The sequence below is a fragment of the Xenopus tropicalis genome, chromosome 1, assembly GCF_000004195.4.
Source record: "Xenopus tropicalis strain Nigerian chromosome 1, UCB_Xtro_10.0, whole genome shotgun sequence".
Classification (NCBI taxonomy): domain Eukaryota; kingdom Metazoa; phylum Chordata; class Amphibia; order Anura; family Pipidae; genus Xenopus; species Xenopus tropicalis.
In genome coordinates, this window is record NC_030677.2 from 53,452,299 (window position 1) to 53,479,467 (window position 27,169).

General features: G+C 37.4%; 1 protein-coding gene across 2 annotated transcripts in view; it reads right to left on the reverse strand.

Moving 5' to 3' along the window:
• Positions 1–3,396: 3,396 nt before the first annotated feature.
• Positions 3,397–27,169, reverse strand: part of glrb (glycine receptor beta) — a 66,308-nt gene continuing 42,535 nt past the window's right edge. Inside the window, 6 exon segments of one of the 2 annotated variants that reach the window (NM_001078787.1) lie at positions 3,397–4,303; positions 5,979–6,271; positions 8,598–8,750; positions 12,173–12,313; positions 16,637–16,719; positions 21,322–21,551. In NM_001078787.1, the coding sequence (NP_001072255.1) occupies positions 4,007–4,303; positions 5,979–6,271; positions 8,598–8,750; positions 12,173–12,313; positions 16,637–16,719; positions 21,322–21,551 (1,197 nt within the window). In that variant the 3' untranslated portion in view covers positions 3,397–4,006. 2 annotated transcript variants of the gene reach the window in all.

The following is a 27,169-nucleotide window of genomic DNA, read 5'->3' on the forward strand; positions in this document are numbered from 1 at the left end:
CTGCTACTTGTGGCTCTGTGTGTCTACACCCTAAGGCTGCTGAACTGGAATGGAAAGCCAGTTAAAGGCTAATTAGATGGCCTCCCAACAGGTCACCTGGCCTAGTTGTTAGGAAGAGCTTGAATCCAAAAAAAAGTCTAACAGCAGCTTAGTAAGCCTGGTCACCACATCTCTAAACTGTGACAGTTTGATCTATTAGTCTCTGTAACAGATTTAGAGAAAAACTATATAAAAATTCATTCTGTGGTACTATTTGCACAGAAGAATAAACACAGACAAATGGACAACTTAAGGTTGAGAGGAGACCTCAGATCCAGAATGAAGAAACACTGAACAGTAGAGCTTGGGTTGCAGAACACAATCACCTTTGCTGTTATTCCCATTACTTTTAACCTCATTACCTTTAAGCTACTGAAGAATTCTGACTGATCAGAAGAACTGTAGAATAAATCACTATTCAATACTGTTTGCACATAGACACGTGAAAGACAATTCTCAAATTACTCATGTATATCTTGCTAGGAATATTTGAAATCTGAAACATAACTGGGTCTGGGCTAGCAAAACTCTTTTGCACAGATACATTGCATTAGAATACAAGCTTTTAATAACATCCTTTTTCATTTGCTTAGTTTTATCTGAAACTCCTGCTATACCTTTCTGCAGTTGTAACTAACATGAATTGGAGCAGGGTGCAAAGGGTGCACAATGGTAGGATTTTTGCACTTTGCTCATAAATGGAGCTCAGATACCTGCACTGCCTGCATTGGGCGGCTGTATATTGATGAGAGGCTGGGTGGGGACAGTGCCTGAGCATCCCCTTGGAAGCCCCCTAGGTTGAACATCATTCAGAGGGGCAAGCTATGTTAAAAAACAACATTTAGGATTTATTAAATATATCTTGTCATGTTTAAATGTTTTATACCTGGTCCCTTAAAAATCATATTGTAGTGCCACACTTTCAAACAGCAATACAATACAATACAAGAAGCAGATACATTAATAAACAGATTTCTTAATAATTTCCCCATTCACCTACATAGTCATCAACCAGACACAACGTTGGTGTCCTGGCCTGCTTGCAGTACAGATATATCATCATATCACCCACCCATATCACTTCTGTACTAAGGTGTTGCCCATTTGTATATTTCAGTAATTGGAAGATAATGAATATTATATGAAGATCTTTACAACTGACAGTGTTTATTGATGAGCTAATAAAACTATCATTAATTTGGAAAGCGTCTCCTCCTTAGTCTGATGTGAAAATCTCTCTAATAAATCTTGCTTTAGTCTAGCTCTGCTCCCACTCGTTATATCAAAACTTCTACGTGTCAAAACTGACAGTCCTGTCACACTGATGGGGCATCTCTAACAGCACATAGAGGTGGGATGCACTAGAACTTGAATGATGAGATCTTTATGAGGCAGGCATGTTAGCAATAGCTTGTTCTCCCACACAAGTCTCCCTGTATATTTGACAATGAAAGTTACAGTGAAGTGGTTGTCATTTTACTCAGGAACAAAATATCATGAAGCTGGTCTGATAATGAAATCGTGAACATGACTCGAATGCTTTCATTAGCGGCTTCCTCTAACCATCTGATCTGCCTAATAATCTTATTGGCTTTAGGTTTGGTAGCAGAAACCACCACCTTGTAGATTATTTCAAGTCCATGATTGTCCTTCCTGCCCTTACAGGATTATATGCCAGACAGGTATCTGTGCATATCAGGTAGCATTTTGGGCCAACTTTAAAACACAAAGTTTTTTGCTGAGCTGTTGTGGACATGGTATATTAACAATGGCCCTAAATACTTTAGCTTTGAAGTGTGTGTGTGTTAAAGAGAAATTGTATGGTTGGATCAGGCTCTTGATAGACTTTATGTGCTAACTAGGTGCACTCTGTACATTTCTGGGGGTTTTTTGTTCTATTTATGAAGATTTTTACCCTTGTCATAAATGACCTGATTCCAAAATAAACTTTATTTTAAAAACGTGAGGCTTAATGAAGACCTCAACAACCAGAAGGCAACAACCATTTCAGACTCTTTGTATTCTATTCTTTCTATTCCTTTACATTAATGATGAACTATTGATTATAAAGCAACAGGCTATACAATTTTTGTTGTGTAAAACATGGGCAGTATTTGAGGCTTATTTTCAGCCTCAAATTTTTGGGCTCTCCTGTTCTCTCTATCTATGCAGGCTTGCTTTTCAACATTCTGGTACAAAGCAGGCTTTAAAAGGCTGCTACACTGTTTACTACAACATAGTGTCATTTTGTAAGTAATTGCTATCTTGGTTTTGACATTATTTCCATGTATATATGTGGCAGTTGTGGCAATATATAGGGAACCATGAAGTTGAATCTCAATATCAAAGGGCTTCCTAAGATTGGTAATTGGGCTGCATGTTTGCTATAGGAGCCATTAATCTCAATACTGCATTTGAGCTACCCTCTTAACAGTATGTGAACAAAGGGCAAAGTCTTTATCAACTATCTGACAAGCTGAAACCTGTTAGTTGGAATAGGGGCAGGTTTTGAAAACATGCATAAAAGCTAATCATGTGAAAGTAGTGAGGGGGCTGATGTGAGGACGCAGATGCTGGAGAGAAGGTGTGCTGAAGACTGAAGAGAGAATATGCAAGATAGGCAGCGGCAGATGCCCTACAGCAGTCAGACCAAGGGAAGAAGTGCTAGCTGAATTAGTATTAAGGGTTACACACTTGCAGTGTTCTACCCCTGCTACAATAAGCCTACAAACAGCACATTTCACATTGCACATGTTGGTGTAGCTTAAAAAGTTTTAGGGCTCTGGCACACGGGGAGATTAGTCGCCCGCGGCAAAACTCCCTGTTCGCGGGCGACTAATCTCCCCGACTAATCTCGCGAGTCTTTTTCGGCGATTTGTGCGAAATCGCGCCGCCGCGTCTGCCATCCCGCCGGCGACTTACATGTTCGCCGGTGGGATGGCAGGGGTAGGCAACTCGGGGAGATTAGTCGCCCACGAACAGGGAGTTTTGCCGCGGGCGACTAATCTCCCCATGTGCCAGAGCCCTTAAAGTGACAATATGTTCAAAAGTGAATCACTCCCACAAGGCAGACACTTGAACATGGTTCCTTAATGACTTGCCAAGTTCATCATACAAAAGATGATAAAAAGTACATGTGGGCTTATTTAATAATTTTCAAGTTTGTGAATTTGAGTTTGCCTTTTTAAATCAAAAACTTGCATATCAAATGCTCATTTATTTATTAATGTGGTAAACTCAAAATTGAAATCCTACTGAAATCCCATCAAAAGATGTTGCATTGTGAATTTGTAATAAATGGGATAATGCATTGTGAATTTGTGACATTTTTTTTTAGACAGGCACCAGTGGACACGATTTAATTTACTCTTTTTTATTAGCTTGTTTTTACACATTAAGTTTGTTCACGCAAAAGGATACAGCTCCATTTCTTAAATAGTCATTTTTTACAAAAAATAGTCTCTGATCATTTTATCTTACACATTGACAGCGGCCTTTGAATCTTAGTTTTTATTATGAAGTCTATATATTATGAAGTACTGTACATTTTTGATTGGACTCAGTTCATCCAAATTATCTATTACATATTTCCCTGTGAAAATAAGAATGTACCCTTTAAATACTACATATATGGTACTATGATCTTCAATGACACTCAGCGTGCACAAGTTTAGTTTTAGAAGCATTTCATAACTTTTCATATTAAAAGTAGAATTTGGGAGAGTTTATATATGCATTAGTCATAACCTTATTTCTAGCAGAAAGTATACCTTACATTTATATACATCATTTTAAGCACAGACATTGCAGTGTCATGCTTCCATTAAAAAAGCCATTTTTTCTCATTACATTGCATGGCATCTACAATGTAAGTATTGCTTTGCAAATGTAGACAAGATCACAGGTTGGCCTTATACAGTGTGTGTAATGTCTTACACAGTTTCACTCAAATGATGAGACAGTGCTATCATAAATATACCAGCCAATATATAACATTAAAGAACAAAAAGCAGAATGGAAATAATGCCCTGGAGTAAAGATCAATTCGCTTCGCTTCTGATGGAATGACTGGCTTGGCAGGTGGAGGCTTTTTGTTGTTCTTCGCTTGGGATTTTCCCAGTCCATTGTTGACTTCAATTGGTTTCCCATAACAGTCATAATTGGACAATTCAAAATCTCTGGGCAGGCTCCCAACAATGCTGAAGTCGTTGGATCTCAAATCTGATTTAGACGTACAGACTTTTTTGCATCGATTCTCTCCGACCTAAGAGAAAGAGATTCCTGTAAAGTAGTGCTTTTGAAATGCCAAATATTAAGCAAGCGTGTATTCCTAATTGGTTTTTCGTCTGAATGGGGGTTATAAATAAACATTTCTGGGATATTAAAATGTCTCTTTACCAGGCCATAGTAAAGTGAACTTACTCTCCTGCAAATTCATATATATATATATAAATATTCCCCAAAGCAAGCTGTCAGTCATATATACTGTGCTGTAAGACTCAGGAGGGAGAAGACCTTTCCTATGCTACACCTGTATTTACTTCCTTCCTTAAACCAAACATATTATCAGTAATTAGTATCAGTTTCTCCTCTGACTATACATATAGAATATGAATGTCTTTCTTAAACAAGACTGGAGTCATGCAATTTCACGAGACTCTTTATTTTGTTGGAGAAGAAAAGATTTGAGAATCAATATTTCCTTCAAATTGTACTGTCACCATAATGATGTCTTATCCCTGTATCTGCAAAAGAAAAGAAACTAGCGAGCAGTGGTGTAACTAGATGTTCCTGGCCCCGTAGTTAAGGGACTTATGGATCATACTTTTTTTTTTTTAAACCATTCAACTTCTTCCCTCCCAGGAATCATTCACATAAAGCTTAACAGCAAATTCAAATTTCAACAAGTGATCTGGAGTGCTGTGGCATTCACTGGAATTTCAAATGTAATGTCTGTATTTCCAATATATACAGTATAAGTCAATACTGCCTGTGATTTAGTTTTAGCAGTAAGAAGGAGTTTATTACAAAGTGGCTCAACTGGGAAGAAAAATTTGTAGTCTCTTCCTCCCAACATTGCTCTGATGAATACTGGCGGTGGGGTGCATAAATCAACAGGGAGACATGCACACAAACACAGGCACAGACAAGCATTTATAGAGCAGTTTGTGTTGAAAAAGAAAAACTGGTGGATAAAAATTCTTTTTGAGTAAAAACAAGTTTTTATTTCTTCTCACGGAGAACAAATGAGGCTAATTTAAAATTAGAACATTTTTTATGAACACCCCATATTGGGATACAGATATATACTGCCCCTTAAAAGACCCGTCACACATAAGCTATACCATGCACACTACAATTATGATGCCAACTTACTTTTACCTTATTCTTTAGAACTGTATTTAAGATTATTAATGGGTAACAATGCTCTTTTTGCAAACTGATTGTACACTGTGCTAGTCTGACTAGTGAGTGTGGATACCTATGTCAGTTATCTGTGTTATTTAGTACAATTCTCTGTCAACCATCGAATCATAACCAGCACTCCGTATTCCAATCTTCTTATAATTAAAATCCCTTTATTCACACGATTGGCACAGACCAGTGTAGAATTGTCAAGCTGCAAATTAAGGCATTTTAATTATAAGAAGATTGGAATACGGAGTGCTGTTCATGATTCGATCATTGCATGACCTGTGCGGTGAACACAGTGGGATGTGCATCAAGAAATACAGGAGCCTGATTTGGTGCTGACTACCAGGAAATCTATTGTATCTCTGCCAAACCAAGTCACTTTACTGGCTGCTTACAGGGAGTATGGTGTACTGAACTCCTAAAGAATAAGAAAAGGTTCAAATATAATGAATGCATTCTAGTATTTCATCCACATTTTTTATAGCTACATACATTTAAGTTAGATTTATAAAGTGTATACATACTTGCAAGGTGCTGATATGGATAGGAGTACCGGTTCCATTGACTGTATTCTTTTTGGCTGCATTGGCTCCCTTTCCTTCGGCCTGCTCAGCCTTTGCAATTTTAGCTTTCTCTGCTTCAATCCTTTTTGGGCTGTTCAACAGTACCTGAACAACAGCATACTCAACAAGGGAGGCAAAACCAAACAGGAGACAGGCAATAAGCCAAACATCTATAGCCTTTACATATGACACTTTTGGCAGCTCCTGTGCTAAGGTGGTACATTCAGATGCCAAGCTGAGAACGGAAAAGATCCCTAAATACAAAAAAAAAAAGAAAAGAGAGTTAATAACCTGACAAACTGTTAAATTATTTATAGTTAGAAAACAGAGTATATGGAACTTTCATTTATAGATCAGTCAGTGGGTGAAGAAAGCTTTGTATCTCAAGCTACATTTGTGTTTGTTGCCCTTCCTAGCTTGTCCTATGGACAAAGGTGTTAGCATACAAACAACACAGACACTGGGAATCCCTTATTACATTCAAATGGTAGAGCAGAGTGTAAATGAAGAAACATAATAAATTAAAAAAAAAAAAAAAAAAAAATTGCATTTGGAATATACTTCACTTAATGATGAATCCCCAATAAAATGTTATCATTTCCTACATTACTTTACAGCTGTAATGTCCAGTAGTGATGAGCAAATTTTTTCACGAGGCATGGAATTGCAGCAAAATTCCAGTTTGCCATCAGCAATTTTTTTCAAGAAATTTGCCAAGAAAAACATTAATTGACTTTAATATATTTAGAAAAAAAGCATGGTAGGAGTGAGGAAAAAAAACACCCATTGACTAATGTATTTAGAATGAGAAAAAAGTCAAAATTTTTCTCTAGTTTTCAAGCTATAAACCATTTTTAGATTGCTTATATAACTGAATACAAACAGAGGTGCCATATCTTGGTCTGTACTGCTGACCGGCCTGACAGATGGAAGAACATTTTAGAAGAAGAGGAAAACCTTTTTCTTAGAAAAGAGCAGAAAGAGTCATCAGATGTTTCTCTTCCTTGGTCAGGCTGGTCGGCAGAACTGGCCAGCAAATGGCACTGTTATTTTAAATTTACTATAGTAGAAGTTTAATAATAGTCAGTGTTGGACTGACCCACCAGGATAGCAGGAAAGCTCCCATTGGGCCCAGGTATAAGTGTGCCCTCCTGCTCCATTGTAAGCCTATATCTTAAGCATCTGTTTGAGAACAAAAAAGGAGCAATGGAGAGAATACTAGACAAGAGCATAGTGATATATGATAAAGAGACTAGGAGAATATAGATGTTGAGTGAGAAGTAAAGGCAAAGTAATGTGGAAAGTGTGCCTTTGATCTAAAGTTCTCTGGAAAGCCCCTGGCATCCACGTCCAACACTGGTTTCTGCTAATATCTGAAAACAAAACTATTGCAGAAGTGCTCACTAGAGAACGCTGAGCATTTTTTCTTCATTTGTTTTGAGGGGTTTATATTTCCTTGGTATTGTACGATAAATTCCCCTTATATGCGATAGAATTAAAGAAAGTCAATAACTTGTACTATATTTTGCATCTAACATGATTTTTAACTTTTGCTTGATTATTATATCTATGTACAACAGATGCATGCTTCACTGTTAAATAAACTAGACCAGAAAGGTGTCAATGGTTTAGAAATAAAAGGAGATATTGCCAAGAACAATAGCAATGGAGAGTTAATAATGCAAATCTTACAGTTCAGAGGCACCTGTCAAAGTGATCCTTACTCATTGCTCATCATGTGATGGAGGATTTTTCTGGTGTGATGAGGATGGTCCACATATATTAAGATTTTACACCAAACAGACAGATGAAGCATGTTTTATATGACGAATTATATCAAAACATTGATCTGGGAATGAAAAGTGATGCCAGTGCATATGAAATGGAAAACTTAAATACAAAAATTAGTAACAACAGAGCTTAATTAAATTGCATTCACTAATGTAGATACTCGCTAGCTATCTCCTAATTTGGTAAGGAAACATTGGGCAATTTGAAGGAGAAATGCCAGGATAAGCGTTTGGATATTTCAACAAGCCTCTCTAAAACAAGGCACGTGAATACAAATCAGCTGGCAGACACACTTGTGTACAATCTAGTTGGGCCTTCCCTGCAACACATTTCCTTCTGATTGTGAGCTACTGGTAAGCAATTCAGAATGGCAAGAAAGTGAAAATGGTAAATGTATATTTCTTTGGCACTGTTCCAATTGCAAATTCCCTAACACAAATGGGTTTGGTCTCTAAATACATAAAAGCAGATAAAGGCAAGGAGATGGAGGTCAACATGGTACCATGACATAACATGCAACAACAAGGTGCGATTATCTGTTTAAAAAATGTGAACATGTTAAGATAAAAGTTTACTCTATCAGTAAACAGTTAGGCCCTGGCATTGTACAGCAGCCCCTCTGGTATTTGCCAGAATTTGCTGCTCTCCAGTCTTACTTCTATTTTAAATACCAGTCTGGGCCTGACAACATTTGCACCATTCATCTCATTCAGAAACTGAGTGGCCATTAAAAGACTATATTATACAGTTGGATAAAGTACAAAGAAAAATACTAAGAAAATACTTTACCAAGTGGCACTCTTGCAGCACTTGCATCTGGGTTGATCCAAAATGAGAGCCAGGAAAGGACAACGATGAGTAAAGTTGGGGCATAAACACCCATCATGTAAAATCCAACCTGTCGCCTTAGGGTGAAGATCACTTCCACACAAGTATAATATCCTTGAGCAGAATGGACACCACAGTTAGCCGAGAGAAAAAAATGTATTTGTTTATATACCAGCTAAATTAAAATAGCACAGATATCTTTCAGTTACTTGCCCCCAATAAGGATTAATTATATCTTAGTTGGGATCAAGTACAAGGTACTGTTTTATTATTACAGGGAAAAAGGAAATCATTTTTAAGAATTAGAATTTTTGCTTATAATGGAGTCAATGGGAGATGGTCTTTCTGTAATTCGGAACTTTCTGGATAATGGGTTTCCAGATAAGGGATCCTATACCTGTATATATATTTCATACTTAACAAGATTCTCTTGTATTTTTTGCTGCTCGGCATAAGTGCACAGCAGCAACTAAAAAAATAGTAGAATCTTGTTGAGTATTAAAATCAGAATAAATAGAAGATTGAAAATGAGATATTGGGACAGTATACATGCCTAGTTAGACCCAGCTTGTTATATGGTAAATCTGTATTTCATTATGGTTATTGAAATCTCTAGGCAAAAGTTAATGAAGTAAGTAAAGTGTTTAAAGAATCCAGAATGACTTGAGGGAAATGTAATAAAACTCATAAAATGTTTAAAAAAACATAAATAAGAACAAAAATATCACATCTCAAATAAGTGTAATATTCTTCATTAGTCAGTAAGTACATTGCAAATTTCACTTTTGCATCTTTTAAGACTTACTTAAAGTTGGTTTAATTTTGCTACAAAAATATTGAAATTTACACTGCAGCCAGCCAGATGCAGGCTATTGGGGTCCCTGTGGGAAGAAGTGCAGAGAAGTAAGGGGCAAAGTACATGCCTTTAGTGCTAACTCAGCAAGCTGTTTTCCCTCTCAGGTCTGGATGCAGCCTGCACTGGCCAGACTGGGGCAGACTAGAGCATCAGGGGGTGCAGGGCAGCCTTGTCCTTACTGTCTGCCAAGGGACAGGTCATTGCACCCTCTTTTTGCACTGTGCACAAAAATGACTTCTTATAAATGTGCAAACATTTTTACTTGGGCAGATGGGGTATTAAATAATGGAAGCACAGTTTTCCATTAATTTAGACTTTCCCCAGAACATACACCAACTTATTTCTGGGCAAGAAATCACAGGTAATGGCATTATATTGTGGCAGTCCAACCTCCATGAGCTGCAGTCTTTTAAAATGCATTGTTTATTTTCATTCTTGCTTCTTTACTTTCTTACCTTAGTAGGTTTAGACATTTCTAAGCCATATAGGCAACTAATCCACCTGTATGTAATATAAGGCATACTGTAAAGTTCGCCCAGCTGCATGAACCTATAGCATAGTAATCAATGACATATTTGCTTTTAAACAGGTGACCAGTAAATGCTACCTGCTGGTTGGTTGCTATAGGTAACTAGACCTGTAGAAAACTTTTTCCCATTAGTTACATAGCCTTATTTGTGTGGTCATATATGATGTGCCTAGCTGTAATAAGCATTTTACACTCACTCACTGCCCAGCTTAGATACTTGCAGTTTGACCATTATTACAAGGCCTTAGTCATAAAGCATGTAAAAACACTGATTTTTGGCACTATGGATAGAAACACAGTAACATGAGTAAGAGCCAGATGAATGACTAGGAGATGCTTCACTTAAACACAAGATTAAACTTTACAAAAGGCAAATGTTTCTTCATGCATTGACTATCATAATTTAATTAATGACAATAAAACATTAAGGTTTTATTATTTTTTAATTTTAATGAGTGTCCTTAACAGAACCATGGATTTAATGTTGTCATTGACATCAACATTCTGAACCGTGGGCTACAAGCAGAAAAGGATTAGTCATACTTCAAGGCGCTTGTAAAAAGCATGTCTAGCGCCAGAACTGTAATTTCCTAGTGCCGATATCAATGGGCAGGAGCTGTACTATTTAATCTGACCTTTCAGAAAGGTATTGCCACCTGGCACTGTGGAAAAGCTACATGCTGCTCAAGATCAATGCCCAAGTTTATAGGGAATCGTGCAGGGCCCCCATCATTGGAATAAGAGTGATGTAGCTCACTGCAGGAGCTGCTCAAATAACAGTGTGGTTGAAGGCAATACCTACAGAGTTGTTTAACCTCTTATGCTCCACAAAGATATGCCATATACAGTTAACAAAGGCAGGGCAGCAAAAGGAAATTCTTCAAGATATCTTATTTAAGAACCAGATGACTTTATATACAAAGTACAAACCAGAGATGTTATGTAAATTCCAGCATTAAAAGGGTGGTTGCAGGCCATACTAAATATAATGTTGCTTCAATAAGATTAAGGTACAGAGCTGCTGCACTGCTTTTAACCAGCTTTAGCCTTAAATAACGCCCACTTAACTTCCAAATGCCCTTGGCATAAACCAGGGACCCCCAATCTTTTTAACCCATGAGCCACACTCAAGCTGGCCACACACGCACCGATATAATTGTAACAAACGATTTTTGGACCATGTGTGGGCTCAGAATTATTGTCCATATTCATACCATGGCAATAGGTCACTTAGTTGTTCGGACAGGTTAGGAAAATTCGGACAGATAACGATAAAATAATGATAAAATAATGATAAAATAACGATAAAATGTATTGTATAACTGACAATATCCTTGGGGGACCTACAATATGTTTCCAGGAAGTCACTTTCGTATGACTAGTGTCTGCCAACTATTTCATGTCCTCCCATTTGTTAATTTTAGGGCTTTATCGTACAATTTCAGTCTGAATGTTAGGTTTAGATCGTTGCATTTAAATGGGCTGGGACTGGCTATTTGGGAGCCCCATGTGGACTGCTGGCCTTCAGGAGGCTCTGCTTGAAGTAAAACTGTGCCTCTGTGCTTCCAAACTTGCATCCAAGCCAGAGACTTGGAAGGAGAGTAGTATCATGTTAGAGAATTGTGGAAGGTTAACGGGGGCTGCAAAACAGACATAGGGCTGACAAACAAAACAAGTGGCAGAGCAACCCTACTGTTAGGAAAACAAGGTTTTGTTTACATTAGGCTGTACATGTGTTTTAGGGCTGTGACACATGGGGAGATTAGTCGTGCCGCGACAAATCTACGTTGTTGCAGGCAACTAATCTCCCCGAAATGCCATCCTACCGGCTAGAGGGGCAGACTAGAGCATCAGTGGGTGCAGACCAGCCTTATCCTTACTTTCTGCCAAGGGACAGGTCATTGCACCCTCTTTTTGCACTGTGCATATATGCCATGCCACTGGCGATTTACATTCTAGCCGGTGGGATGGCATTTCTGTGAGAATAGTCGCCCGCGACAAGGGAGATTTGTCGCAGCACAACTAATCTCCCCGTGTGTCACAGCCCTTAGTAGCTGACTGAATAAACAGGTAAAATATATAAACATTATAAATTGTCTACACGATTACTTAAAAATAAAAGGTTTTCTTCTATGCTCAATATCCACTTACCAGTGCCTTTGTAATACTTTGTACAATTGCCATACTCAATGTCTTCTGTTTTAATATCAAACTGAGGTAAGGCAATTTTTTCCATTTGAACAGGATCTCCTGACTGCCAAATGAACCGCAAATCATCGGTGGTATAGCCAACTGAAACAGATAAAAATAATCCCAATAATAGGTTTATGAAGAACCACATAAATTGGCAGATGAGCCAGTCAAAGGGCTCCTTTGCATGTTCTGAGAATTCAGCAGTAGGATAGGGCAGTCCAGACTGAGTGCATTTGAGGCCAAATAACAGCAAGCCCACATTGAAACCAGCAAAAACATACAAGAATAAATTGGCTATATTTTGATATAAGGAAGCTAATCACTTTTATATATTACAGGTTCCCAAGCTAAAGACTAGAGCTCATGTGCAAAATGTTATTTTATTTGCCTCAAAACACTTCTAATGGATGTAAAACGGCATTTAATGCTCTGGGGCACCATATAAAAACCAATGAGGCACCTTTGCCCTTATCAACCGCCAACAAATATCAGTTGCAATATATACATTGTCTTAATTTTTCGTTACACTCCCATACAAATGGGAACTGTGTTAGAAAGCAGAATGCATAACTTGACAGTTTTCAACATGAAGGGGCTGATTCATCAAAGTCCAAATTTCGGACTGTGAAAAGTACTTTTAAGAAAAAATCGTATCAAATATGAAAATTTCAGATTGCTTCGTGGCCGTACGGAAATATTGTGGTACGATCAGAAAGTTCCAAAATTTTCGTATCCGAACGATCAGAAAAGGAGCAAAAAACTTTCTGACTTTGAACCTTCTGTGCATGATTTTGGAAGCCTCCCCATAGGACTCAATGGCACTCTGCAGCTCCAACCTGGCCCAAGGAAAGTCTCCCATAGGGCTCAATGGCACTCTGCAGCTCCAACCTGGCCCAAGGAAAGTCTCCCATAGGGCTCAATGGCACTCTGCAGCTCCAACCCGGCCCAAGGAAAGTCTCCCATAGGGCTCAATGGCACTCTGCAGCTCCAACCTGGCCCAAGGAAAGCCTCCCATAGGGCTCAATGGCACGCTGCAGCTCCAACCTGGCCCAAGGAAAGTCTCCCATAGGGCTCAATGGCACTCTGCAGCTCTAACCCGGCCCAAGGAAAGCCTCCCATAGGGCTCAATGGCACTCTGCAGCTCCAACCTGGCCCAAGGAAAGTCTCCCATAGGGCTCAATGGCACTCTGCAGCTCCAACCTGGCCCAAGGAAAGTCTCCCATAGGGCTCAATGGCACTCTGCAGCTCCAACCTGGCCCAAGGAAAGTCACAATACCGAAGCTTGAATGAATCCGAAACTTTCGTACTTGTCGCGACAAATACGATTTTGTCGAACAAATTGTCACAAAGTAAGAAATTCGTACTTTGCTAAATGTGCCCCAAAGTATTCTTATACTATTCTCAGCTGTATGTATACAGAAAAACATTTGTGGACATCAGTTTTCGAGTTTGTTTTTCTAAAGCAAATAAACTTGCATGTCGACTGGTCGCTTATTTATGAATAAGGAAAACTCATTCAAATAGAAAACTCAAATATCTTTGAGAATATGGCTTGACTTTGCCTATAACAACTCCCATTGACTTCTATAGAAGCTTTTAGATGGCACATTTTACTTTCAAGTTTTCAGTTTTTTTGCATTTAATATATAACAGACATTCGAGTTTTAGAACCATAACTCAAATTCGAGTTTTTTTAAGGGCAAAAAAACTCAAATCAAGAAAAAAGAAAATACTAGACCATTAATAAAACACCCCAAAAGCCCATTTTTAAACACAACTACAAGTGCAAAGTGCTAGACTCAACACAAAACTGAGCAATTATTGCTGTAGTTCACAATGGTCTTGCAGCAGTAATTCCAGGCTTCCCAAAGCTGTTTACACCAAGTAAAATGAAGCTGTGCACATCAGTACACTGGCGGTTATGCCATCCCCACTTTGGAACTATACACTACAACTTGCAAACAATTTACGAAAGGAAGGAGCTAACAAAAAAGGGAAATAAAATGTTTTTTAAATGATTCCAATTTAAAACCTGTCTAGGACCTACAGGGTTGGAGTAAATTAGTCAAAGTCTAAGTGGAACTGAGGTAGCTGGTGGGGCACAGCCTTTGGAAAAGCTGTAAGTTTGTTAGAAAAGAGACTTTGCAATACAAAAATTATTATTATTTAAAACAAAAAGACATGCCTGGCTGTATTTGACTGCAGTACAACGCTTAAAAGGACTCTTTAAAGCACAGCAAGCTAAAATCCATTAAATCTGGATTATTGTTTTGCTTTAGGTCAGTTTGTCATACAGTAGAACAGGGAATGGTGGATGGCCGAGAACCCATACTCATTTAAAACTTCACCTCCTGTACAGAACCATCTTGTTGTGTCCAGCTGGAGGCCTGAGGGCAGCTGCAGCCCTTAATATATATGTATCAACGTAAAAGTATTGTGGCCAGCAATTATGTAGTACAGATCGGGTAGGCAGGCACCAACAGCTTTTGAATGCCTCAGAATATAAGTCAGAGCTATTTTAATTATTGATTATTCTTAAAAAAATTATAAACTGCAGTTACCAGATATCAAGTTTAAATATGTATAAAACATGCACCCATATATTTTCTTTAATCTCTTGCTTATAAAACAGAAATCTCTACAAAAAAAATAACAAAATATTATGTTTTTATTTAGGTTAAATTAAGCTGCTGATTGAGCTGCTGCTATAAATATATAATATTTCAAATGTTCAACATACTGTAACTGTAATTGGTTTAGGAAAGGATGGCCAGAAAATCTGATGCATGTTGCTTTTTTTAAAATACAGGTGTAATGCCAATGGCCTAACAGAAGCATGCCAGAACACTGGGGAGAAAACCATGGGTCCTATTCACACTGTTGTAATTTCATCGTTTGGCCAAACAGTCAGATTATGCCGATATCGTCCACCTTAGTTGTGCATACCATGGTGGAAAGATCTGCTCCTTTGGCGACTTCACCAAATCAGTGGATCTTATAATGTATGGACCTTTAGAGGCCTTATAACATGGTGACCAAATTGCTGAAAGGCACCTAAGCAGGATAATACCAAGTCTTTGTATATTATATTATATTATATATCAATAAAAGATGAGCCTCTGTAATCCTAAGGGGTTTGGGAAATGATGCCGATATGTCAGAGATAGACTACCTCGGTTTGACTTCCTTTGAATCTGTATCAGGTATGTCTGTTTGAAAACTCTTTAGTAGTTGAATAGTATTCATGCACCTAAAGTACTTTACATAAGCTCATCCATGCAAGCTTATCTAAAAAGGGGTATATATTCTCTTTAATTAAACTAAAGCAGAGGTTACTAGACCATTGGGGTATAAACTCCCCTTTATGGTCCAACCTTTAGCAAGGCCCTACTTGCATATACTGAGGCTATGGAGAGAAAAAATACATTTCTGTAAGAGTCTGGCTGACTGGTATGACAGAATTCTTGTTGCCACTAGAGGTATTTTAATGTTTACCGGTCAGTTGACAAGTGGTGAAAGCTATTCGAACATTATGTAGTATATTTTTATAACCTCCATGATAAGTGCTGTGGCATGTGGCATAATCAAAGCACTGATACCTGCCAAAGATTTCTCCCTAGTAACATGAATGGGAAGTTATATTGGTATACAGGTAGTGATGTTTATATTGGTATACCGGTAGTGATGTTTATATTGGTATACAGGTAGTGATGTTTATATTGGTATACCGGTAGTGATGTTTATATTGGTATACAGGTAGTGATGTTTATATTGGTATACAGGTAGTGATGTTTATATTGGTATACCGGTAGTGATGTTTATATTGGTATACAGGTAGTGATGTTTATATTGGTATACAGGTAGTGATGTTTATATTGGTATACAGGTAGTGATGTTTATATTGGTATACAGGTAGTGATGTTTATATTGGTATACCGGTAGTGATGTTTATATTGGTATACAGGTAGTGATGTTTATATTGGTATACAGGTAGTGATGTTTATATTGGTATACAGGTAGTGATGTTTATATTGGTATACAGGTAGTGATGTTTATATTGGTATACAGGTAGTGATGTTTATATTGGTATACAGGTAGTGATGTTTATATTGGTATACAGGTAGTGATGTTTATATTGGTATACAGGTAGTGATGTTTATATTGGTATACAGGTAGTGATGTTTATATTTGTATACAGGTAGTGATGTTTATATTGGTATACAGGTAGAGATGTTTATATTGGTATACAGGTAGTGATGTTTATATTGGTATACAGGTAATGATGTTTTGACTGCCACTGCCCTAGCCATTAAATCAGGTATTTCAAATATTTTTGATTCCCTTTATAAAATCACCAATTTTAAAGCTGAAATCTATGGTTAAAATTCATGAACAGTTAGGTATCATAGGTATTGTACTTACAACTTTCCAGCTGCATTTTACAGCGTTGAGTATCCATTGGGAATAATGTTAAGTCCAAAGGGCATGACAATGTGATGGATAACCTAAACATGAAACAAAACAGTTAAACAGGGTAAAGTGTAATGTAACATACTTTAAACATTTTGGAAGCACACCTACACATACAGTGCTTGCGATACATAAAAATGCATCAGCTGACATAGAGACTGAAAAAGATGAGGTAAAGAGTTTTTATTTTATTGAGGATTTATTATTCTTTCTAGATGTCATAAACCTGTGTAATTAATAGAGATTGTTGCTAGGACACATATTTGTGATAAAACTTCGAAGAGAACAGTATTTATTAGACAAATATATTATAGTAAAGTTATATTACAACACATTTTCTCAACTTTGTCTCAGCAACAAAATGAAAGTTGTCTTCATGATAATCAAAGGGAATCTTCAGAGAGCCAAACATGAAAGAAACAGTAACGACTGAAAGTCATGCACGTCACTCTTCTTATTTATTATAATGAAAGTTATCCACAACAAGTTTTTAACATTTTTGTCACAAAGACAATTTCTTTAGAAGAGACAAAGGAACGTAGAAGATTGTGCCCAGATAACCACACTTGCTTTTTAAGTGTAGCCTTAGACATATATATAAATTATAGAAAAGAATCTAGGGCAGGCAGAATGATCTTTGTTGCCACACAAACCATTACTAGTACAGAAAAATAAATAGAAGAGACATCTAAGAAAAAGAAATAATAACACAGCAACCAAGGCTCCTCATCTGTAACTCACTAACATGAATGCCCACATGAGTGCAGAAATAGGACAGACAGTGAGATACATTCTAAACTATTACTCTTCTAACATTCAAGCTGCTACAGGTATGGGATCCATTATCCAGAAAGCTCTGAATTACAGGAAGGCCATCTCCCATAGACTCCATTTTAATGAAATCATTAAAATTTGTAAAACGTATTTCCTTTTTCTCTGTAAAAATAAAACAGTACCTTGTACTTGATCCTAACTAAGATATAATGAATCCTTATTGGAGGCCTAACAATACTATTGGGTTTATTTAATGTTTAAATTATTTTCTCGTGGATTTAAAGGAGAATGAAAGTCAAAATCTAAACAGCATACTGCCAAATAGTCCTCCTATTGTTTAGTAAAAACGCCACACTTTTGGCTCACCTAATCTAATATTTACTCAGTTACACTTACTTCACATTTTCTATCTGTTTTCTTGAACATGCAGCCATCTTTAAAAAGGTATTCTCTCTTCCTTTCCCACCTGCACATGTGTTTCATTCCCTCCCCCCCCTCTGGCAGATCCGCTTCTGATTGGCTGGTGGGCATGTGTAGCTCGGAACAGGAGACAGGATCAAGTTACGCACATGTGCATTGCTACTGAAGGCTGCCGCTGGCAGCCTACAGGAAGGGGAGAGAGATTTCAGTGATGTCACTGTAGTCTTCACACTACTGTAGGCTGCCTAATTACAAAAAGATCCCTTATATGGAAAACCTTAGGAACCTTAGATCCTGGATAACAGGTCCTATACCTGTATAAGAAAGAGAGCTGTAGCTATGCTATAACAATGCCAAACTCTGGTCTGCTTGATGTGGTAATGTGATACCATTTATTGGCAGATATATGTAAAAATGCACGCTTTTGAAAAGAAAATTAAAACTCTTCACCAGGCAATTTCATGGTGTTTCATTTCTGAAACAGTAGCTGAATATATATATATATATATTAAGGATCCCTAGCACTTGGGTACTAAATGTGCAGTTTGAATATTCAGTAGAGCCATTTTGATGTTATTAAGCCATTTGAAATGTCCATGTCTCACATGATGGGGGGCGGGGCTAGTCCCTTGACTATATTCAGCCTTGGGCTTATAGCTCATAGTGGCACTTACAAATACAGAGATACAGGAGACAAAAGAGAAAAAGCAAAGGGTATAGTGACTGCAATGGCTTTTCAAAATGCAACAAATGAGAGCAGCTCTGTTGACAGATAAGAGACAGGAAGAGAACCCCTACTATAAAGTAATAATGCAGGCATAAAAAAAAGACAAACAATCATACAGTAATTTTAAAAAGTATGAGGAGGAAAAAGTCTCAACAGAGACAAACACAGAAGCAACACTACCCAACTCCTACCCAAGCCAACATACAAAGTATCTTAAGTGGCGATCATCAATTCAGATCAAGTCCACATTCACTCCTACATAAGTCTTCAGTTCCAATACAATGCAATAAATAGTTACAACCAAGATTCGTAGTTTTGACAGTCAGTTGAGGAATACAAATATTGCCAATGAGAATCATTGAGACATTAATCAGTACCTACAACAATAACAGCAAATTATCAGATCATGAATTAAAATGATTTTTTTCTCTTGTCTTTCTCAATATCTGTCAATACAAGCTGCTCTTGTTCTTCGCTATTGAGAAATTCTTTGAGAACACTTTTGGTCTTTTTTCATCTCCAGATACGCTGAGGTATTGCGCTATTGTATTAACAAAAAAAGTTGTTTCAGAACATTTTAGTTTCTTTATCAAAGCTGATTGCAATGACACTGTGTGGGCTCGAATATACTGTACATATTCAGAACATTGTGCACAGATCAAGCGATCAACAAAATGGAAAATATATATGCATACATTTAGAACTTTGATTCACAAGCAGAGACATAAGTATAGGAAGGGGGCTATGTATAATTGAGAATCAAAAGTGAGAAGACAAAATATCAGAGCTAAGTGGTTTCCTACTGGCATGTCAAGTTTTGTGTAATCCTATAGATTATTGTAAACCTATAGTTAAGTGAAGGCCCTGTGTGCTCCAGAAAACTGTCTGCTGACCATACAAATTAATCAACATGTGACCCTTGCAGAGTAAGTGCTCAACAACAACCCTCAGATTGAAACCATACTAGCTTCACCTACTAGGACTATCTCCACCCAGGGCCTAACTTGTATCTACCTTCCAGGAAGGTGGAAAGAAAGAGACAAGGCACATGTTGGCTTCCCCTGCCAGGAAAGAATTTTAATCCAGGATAGGGAAACAGCTTCCCCTAACAACTGTAATGTAAGACCACACTTAACTTTTTAAAACTTTATAGGACTGCCTTAATAAAGGGTAACTACCTTCAGTCCCCTACATTATCAATAACTATTTCCTGTCTGTCCTCTCTATTCTGTGTAAACTGATCCATCTTTGACACACACTTTTCCAGAAAGGGTGGTGGGTGCACAGATTCCCACTCTTGCCTTGGGTGCCAAAGCTACTTGGTGCAGCTCTGCTCTTTCCTGCCAAAGCTTTCCATCCTACACTTCCATCAGATATCATTGGCCCCATCCCATACATTTGTGTTTTCTTCCTGATTGAGTTCCAGGTCCATCTGCCCATTTTATTTTATTTAATGTTGGTTATTTTTAGATGTGTGCACCATGTTGCCTAAATAATTTTGCATCCTTATCATTTTGTTGGGAACATTTTTTGGTTTATAAGCTGTGTTTAAAATACTGTAATATTTATTTTACATCAATTAATAAGGAATAATGATGTAGCTTACTAGGCGTACATCAAGCAGAGTTGCTGTTTTCCATAGACAGAAGTTGAGCAGAATCATATTTTAAAGACCAATTGGTGCTGCTGTTCCTTTGGTCTATGGTGAATTTTCAGTTTCTTTGTGAAGAGTTACAGAAGATGTGGGTTAAAACTAGAATGCCAAAGGTCTTTAGAGGAATTCTGTCAAGGGAAAAAATAATTCTGCATTGAAATCCATTTTTCAATGGGGCTAGACATATTTTAGTTTCCCAGGTGCCCTAAGCCATGTGACTTGTGCTTTGATAAACTTCAGTCACTCTTTACTGCTGTGCTACAAGCTGAAGTGAGGTCACTCCATCCCCTTCCCCCAACAGACCTCCAGACAGGAGGATAACACTCAATAGTAAAACACCCAAGTTTGGCCACAACTCCTCCAGTTATATTGAGCAAAAGAAACAAAAGCTTATCTGAAAGCAGTTCTATTGTGTGGTGCTGGCTGTTTCTAAATGCTCAGAATTAGGTACAATCCCTGAGACAGCTGCCTACACACCAATATCACCTAAAAAATACATTTATTGGTTCAAGAATAACATTTTAAATAGTAGAGTGAATTATGTGCAATGTACACAGTGTAATTTAGTAATAAAAACTACACCAGAAAAAAAAGACAGAATTCCCTTTTGATGAATGCAAAATGCATGCGAAAAGTTTGCAAAACAAATATTACAAATGCACAAAGAGCTGAATTGCTTGAACAAAGTAAATCTATTTCATTAAGCATTTTATTTTCTGTTAACGACCTTTAATATATCTCTCTATGACACATTATGTATAAAAGGAAACAATCTAGATTTACACAGGCATGGATTTGTAAATCCACGTACGATCGTGGAGAGGGGGGCGGCCTCTGGGTGCCGTAAATAGAAATCTGGTGTTGGATTTATATGTTTGGGAAATTTAACTAAACTGTAACACAAGGAAATGAACAGGGTCCGGACACTCTTTCATTATCTCTGCAAAGAAACATTTACAGTATGTTGTTTGAGTTTCTCTATGCTCCTAAATGAATCATCTTTTACTTAAATGCATTTTTTCTATACATTTAAATGAATAAATAAATGAAAAAGAAAAGTACCTCATACTTAGAAGAACATCTCCATCGCGGAAAATGAACAGTAAAATATTTTCTTGGGTGACATCGTGAAAGTTTGCATTCTTTTCGTTTGCAAAAAATAAATCTGGCTTCCAGAGACATTTAAACATTGTGGGATCAACTGTCAGAGCGTCAGAGCCTCGGAAGTCATTGGGGAGTTTAAGGCGAGGGTCATTCCATCTTTGCCTTAGAAAAATGTTGACTCTGTAATCCTAAAAAGGTAAAATAAAATGACAGAAATGTTAATACTGCTGAAATAATAAAAGTAAACATCTGTTTGTCTGCTGTGAGTTACTGTATAGAGATAACTTTGTTGAAGTTTAACCAGTTGCTCAAATGATTCCTGAAAAATCCAGAGGTAAGTGAAAAATTTATCCTACTGGCCTCAGAAGATGTAAAGAACGCCTTCTTGACTACAAAATGGTAATCAAACCAATCTGCCAACTTCTTGGTGTAAATGTTGGAGCCTGTTTTGTGAATGAGGTGCAAGTTGGATTGGGTCAATGTGGTCATTCCTGAAGTGTGAAACACCACAAATGCTGTTTGTCCATGATTCAGCTGCTGCAATTTGGTCAAATTTGCCTATAGGTACAGCACACAAAGGGTGTCCAATATTTGTTGCCTAAAGATGAAAATAGTGACGTACAACTCTGCACAGTGATCTGTGCATACCATACAAGCATAGAGAAGTGCATACACTATGGACTATTAGTAGGTGACTATTTGATGAGTGCAATAATACATCCATTACAGTATGTAACAGTGATCTCCAACCAGTGGCTCGTGAGCAACATGTTGCTCACCCCTCCCCTTGATGTTGCTCCCAGTGGCCTCAATGTAGGTGCCCATTTGTAAATTTCTGGTCTGGAAGCTAGTTTTGGAAGCACAAAGACACAGTTTTACTCCACATGAAGCTATCAAATAGCCAATCACAGCCCTTATTTGGTACCCCCAGAGAACTTTTTTCAAGCTTGTGTTGCTTACCAACACTTTTTACATTTGAGTGTGGCTCACGTGTAAAAAAGGTTGGGGATCCCTGGTATGTAACTATGCATCTAGCAATCATAAATGAGCCCTTTTATGTTACTAGTGCTTTTTTCAGGCTGAAATTTCATCTCCTTGAGGGGTGTACCTGCAGTTAGAAATTCCTGTTAATAGTATTAATAGTAGTAAAAGTACAAGGAAGCGCACAATAAAAACTATATAGTGTAGTAAGTTAATACAAATTGTGTGTTTGTATAAATATAAGTGAAAAGTGACTGATAAAATCCACTTATAGTGACTTGTGCACTTGTATGATCTCTCCTTTACTATACCCAGTAAATCAGTCTACTCACCAGATACAGATCAGTATTAAGCCAAATGGAAAGAAATGGTGGTACATACAGTCCTTTTTTTTGTGCACTTCCTTGTAGTTTTACTACTTTTGTATCAGATTTTGAACTGTACAGAGATGATGATTCACAAAGCTGCAACTCACTAATTGGATATTGGACATTTGTTTGTTGAAGATCATGTTTTAGCACAGAGCATTTGCTTAATTATTATAACCTTGGCGGGTTTTACCCTGCACATTTTCAAATCCCAAGTACAATCTAACATTTATCTATACTGAAACTCATCTGTGCCTAGCTCTTTGTTCGTGCAGACCCCCCAGCAAGGAAGATACATATTGCCCAGTCTAAATTCTTCTACACAGCTTTGAGTCACTGGTATGTTTATTGTAAATTTAGAGAAGACGACCAGCTAACATACTTCTAATGAGTAGAAAAGTCTAGATCAAATAGTTTTATGATGTTTTCACACAATTTCTCAGCTAACAGCTATTCGTTTGTTTAAGATAAAAATGATAAATACAAAACACATTCACACTCTTCATTGAAGTCACCAAAGGAATCTTCACAGGAGTACAGGTAGTTACTTACACATAATATATAAAATGTGCCAACCTGTTATATACAATACTGGCTTAGAGGAAATAATTAAGACACCACTCTCGCAAACTCCCTCGTGTTCACACACTCAGGATGGTGCAGGTTTTGCTGCTTCTTTATACAGTTCATAATTCAACGGCAGTTTACACTAGAAATATTTTAGTTTTTTATGTGATTTAATGAATTGTTCACAATGCTGAGTCAAGCTGAACTGTTCCAGCTACTTACATCATGTTATACACATTTTCACTTTGAAGTGATGTATAATGGCAGAGTTATGTCGACAAATCTCCGCCATTGAGGGGCAGAGATTTCTCAGTACAGCAGGTCGCAAATAAAGAAATATATAAAACCCTGCTTTACAGAAAACAACAATATTTCTGCTTCTGTAAAAAAAAAAAAAAAAAAAGATTAATAAAAATGGGGGTGAACTTTAAATAGAAGAAAAAAAATGAGGGTTTTTACTTTTGTTTTTTCCAAGTAAAGCTGTCAGTGCAAAAGGCAGCCACTGCAGGCATGTACTTTCATCATAATAGCATGCTGCTCTGGGTCCAGTTGCCATGGTAACACTTATATTATAATAGTTAGGATCCCGTTACTGTAACTTAACTTACTGTTGAATTGGAATACACTTCTGTATATTTTAGGGAATCTGTTTTCCAAAGCAGTTACACTAAAAAAAAAAAAAAAAAAAAAAGGCGCTGCAAGCTATTCTATGTTGTCCTCAATACATACATTACTTATTGCTTCCTTAAATGGGGAGCCATGTTTTACCACTTATACAGAATATAAGGTTGAAGGGGTGACACCCACTTACAAATCTTAAGTACGTCAGAGAAATTTACCAGTAAATACACAGCATTTGCATTAAAAGGCAATTACTGTGATAATCAGATTATACTAACCCTTGTTCCACTGCAGTAGATATGGGGATCAATGAGAATTAAATGATTGTTATACTATTTTCAGGAGCGTATGAACCAACTTTTGCTTTAATCCATACAATTGTATATGTTGTATGTTTGGTCAGGAATCAGTGTGTTGCCAGGTGTAAAATAGAAGGGAGTGAACTAATAGAGCAGTCTCCAAGCAGAGACAGCCAGCTCCTATTCTCTGTCCTCCTATGTTATGTTATATGCGTCACCCTTTCATCAGGCAATTTTCGCCTTCTTATTATACAGTATTCTACTATACTCTGTGCTATGCCACATCGCCACCTGTTCTTTGCATCTATCTCATTATGTATGTTACCCCCATATCTCTAATGCACCTGTGATACTGTAAATATATTAGTGCTTTGTGAAGCCCCTTCTGCTTCTCATCTCTACAGCAAGCAACACTGCTCTGTTTGTCCTCTGCCTGTAATTACGGTTTATCCCCCTCCACTTGTACCTGAGATCTCTGTACTTAAGCGCAATGGGAATGTGAAGGTGGATTTAAAAATCTTGCAATCTGCATACGAAAACCAAAAATGTACCCTGCTTCTTTTTTCCCTATTATACTACAGGCACAGGATCTGTTATCTGGAAACTTGATATCCAGTAACTTCAAATTACGGTAAAGGCCAGCTCTGATAGACTCCATTTGAAGAAAAAAATTCACATTTTTAAAAAATTATTTTCTTTTTCTCTGTAATTATAAAGCAATAGCTTGTACTTGATCCCAACTAAGATATAATTCATTCTTATAGGAAGCTAAACAATCCTATTGGGTCTATTTAATGTTTAAATGATTTTTAAGTAGACAAAGTATAGAGATCCAAATTACGGAAAGCCCCCTTATTCGGAATACCCCAGGTCCCAAACATTCTGGATTACAGGTCCCATACCTATATTAGGATCTAGTAAAATATTTGAAACTAAGAAAGAGCTGTAGTGAGGGGTTAATACTGTAGTGTACAAATGGGTGATTCGCCATTAAGGACTAAAAGTGACGTTGTCCTTCATTTGCATATGCCTTAGCATGAAATTCCCAGAAAACACAATACCTTACAGCACAGCCAAAATAGAACATGAAAGCACGGTATGAGAAGTAGCCAAGCAGAAGACATTTCTATTGAATAAATCTTCTAATTTCCATGGCCTCAGGTAAAGAATATAAAGTACACATCTGATTATTCCAAGAATAATATATGAGCGCGGGCAGGCTCCAGTGAATTGATTGCCAATAAAAAGAAAAAATAATCACAGGGGAATAAAACTCTGTTTCAGTTGCAGTGATCGTCCTGTTGCCTACAATATGCACAATGCTCTCTGTACTCTAATTACAGAAAATAGAACCTGGTTTTGTTCAAAAGAAAATAAAGACACTTTACATTCAGGTTCTTCTGCTATAAATGTAAAACATATTAAATAGGTTATTTTCTTCAGGAGGTCTTAAACATCCTAATATCTTAATTTCTCTCTTTTTTTCTCTGTATAGTCCTGAAATGTGGATGCAAAAAAAACAGGCCTTACCAAAAACTGGGCATGGTTCTTTGAGACAGAACATGGCCTCAGTGGATCTGGGATGTATCCAAAAATGCATCAAATTTTAAATTAAATTTGTAATACTGTTATTGCGATCAGTTATCAGGGGTCCCAAACATTTTTTGCCCATTCAAATGCAAAAAGATTTGGGGAGCAACACAAGTATCAAAAAGGTCCTGGAGTACCAAATAAGGGCTGTGGTTGGCTCTTTGGTAGCTCCTATATGGGCTGGCAGCCTACAGGAGGCTCTGTTTGGCACTCACTACACCTGGTCTTTATGCAACCAAAACTTGCCTCCAAGCAAACAATTTAAAATTAAGCATCTGATTTGAGGCCACTGGGAGCAACATCCAAGGGGTTACGCAACATGTTGCTTGTGAGCCACTGGTTAGGGATCATTGGTATAGATGGAGGCAGCTATGCTATTCCTCATCAGAGCAACAAGTTATTAGTAGTCCCCATTTTGCCTTGCACATTTAGACTGCTTGTTTAGTCTAATAAATTACATTTACAGGAGAATTCAAACCCTAAAACCAGATTCAAGAGACCTGTAACAGTAACAGACCATGCCTTTCGCCATAAGAGTTTGAATCTTGTTAGGCCATCTTTTGATTGTCAGTGCCTCTGCACACGCTCAGTGTGCTCTAGGCTGCTGTTCTGGGTTGCTAGAAATCACCAAAACATTAGCAAAAAATGATATTACATTTGTTGTAGAATCTGATGCTACTGGTTCACTGGTTTCTATGCTACCATGTTATGTGAATCAGAATCAATTTCTAATTAGCCCTGTATTGTACATTTTATGTTACACTGTATATGCTTTGTATGCATTATATGGAAATATACAGGTAATGGATAGCAGCCATAGAGTATGTGCTAAACACTGGGATGGCATTGGGTACAGAAACCCAAACTTTAAATTTCAGCTTAGTCTTATTCTTTTTTGAGATTTCTTTCTTGATTATATCAACATCAAGGCAAAGGAATAGCCCTGAATAAAGGAGATCAGTATTTTTGGCCATCACATCCTTTTAAGTAAAGATTCAGAGCTTAAACTTAAACCTCTATGGTTCAAATTGAAGGCAACGCTGACATGAATGCTGAATAAAAGCAATAAAATAAAACTGATAAAGAGCCAAATTGCTGACAGCACATTGCAACACTGTGGCTTGAGTTAAATTCTCTGCATATTCTCTCCATTTACTTCTAGATCTCCAGTTTGCAGGACTGAGTGACTCCTGATACATGCTCCTCATCCAAGAAAAAGGAAATGGCATCTATAAGGAATGTGTGGTTCAGAGCAGAACCCAATCAGAGTACAGGGAACCAGATCAAAAGCACATGGGCAAAAGGTCGCCTTCTGAGTACTTGCTTTATGTTATTGCCACTGTTTGTTTTGGCAAGAAAAGCAAAAAGTGTGCTCTTTGC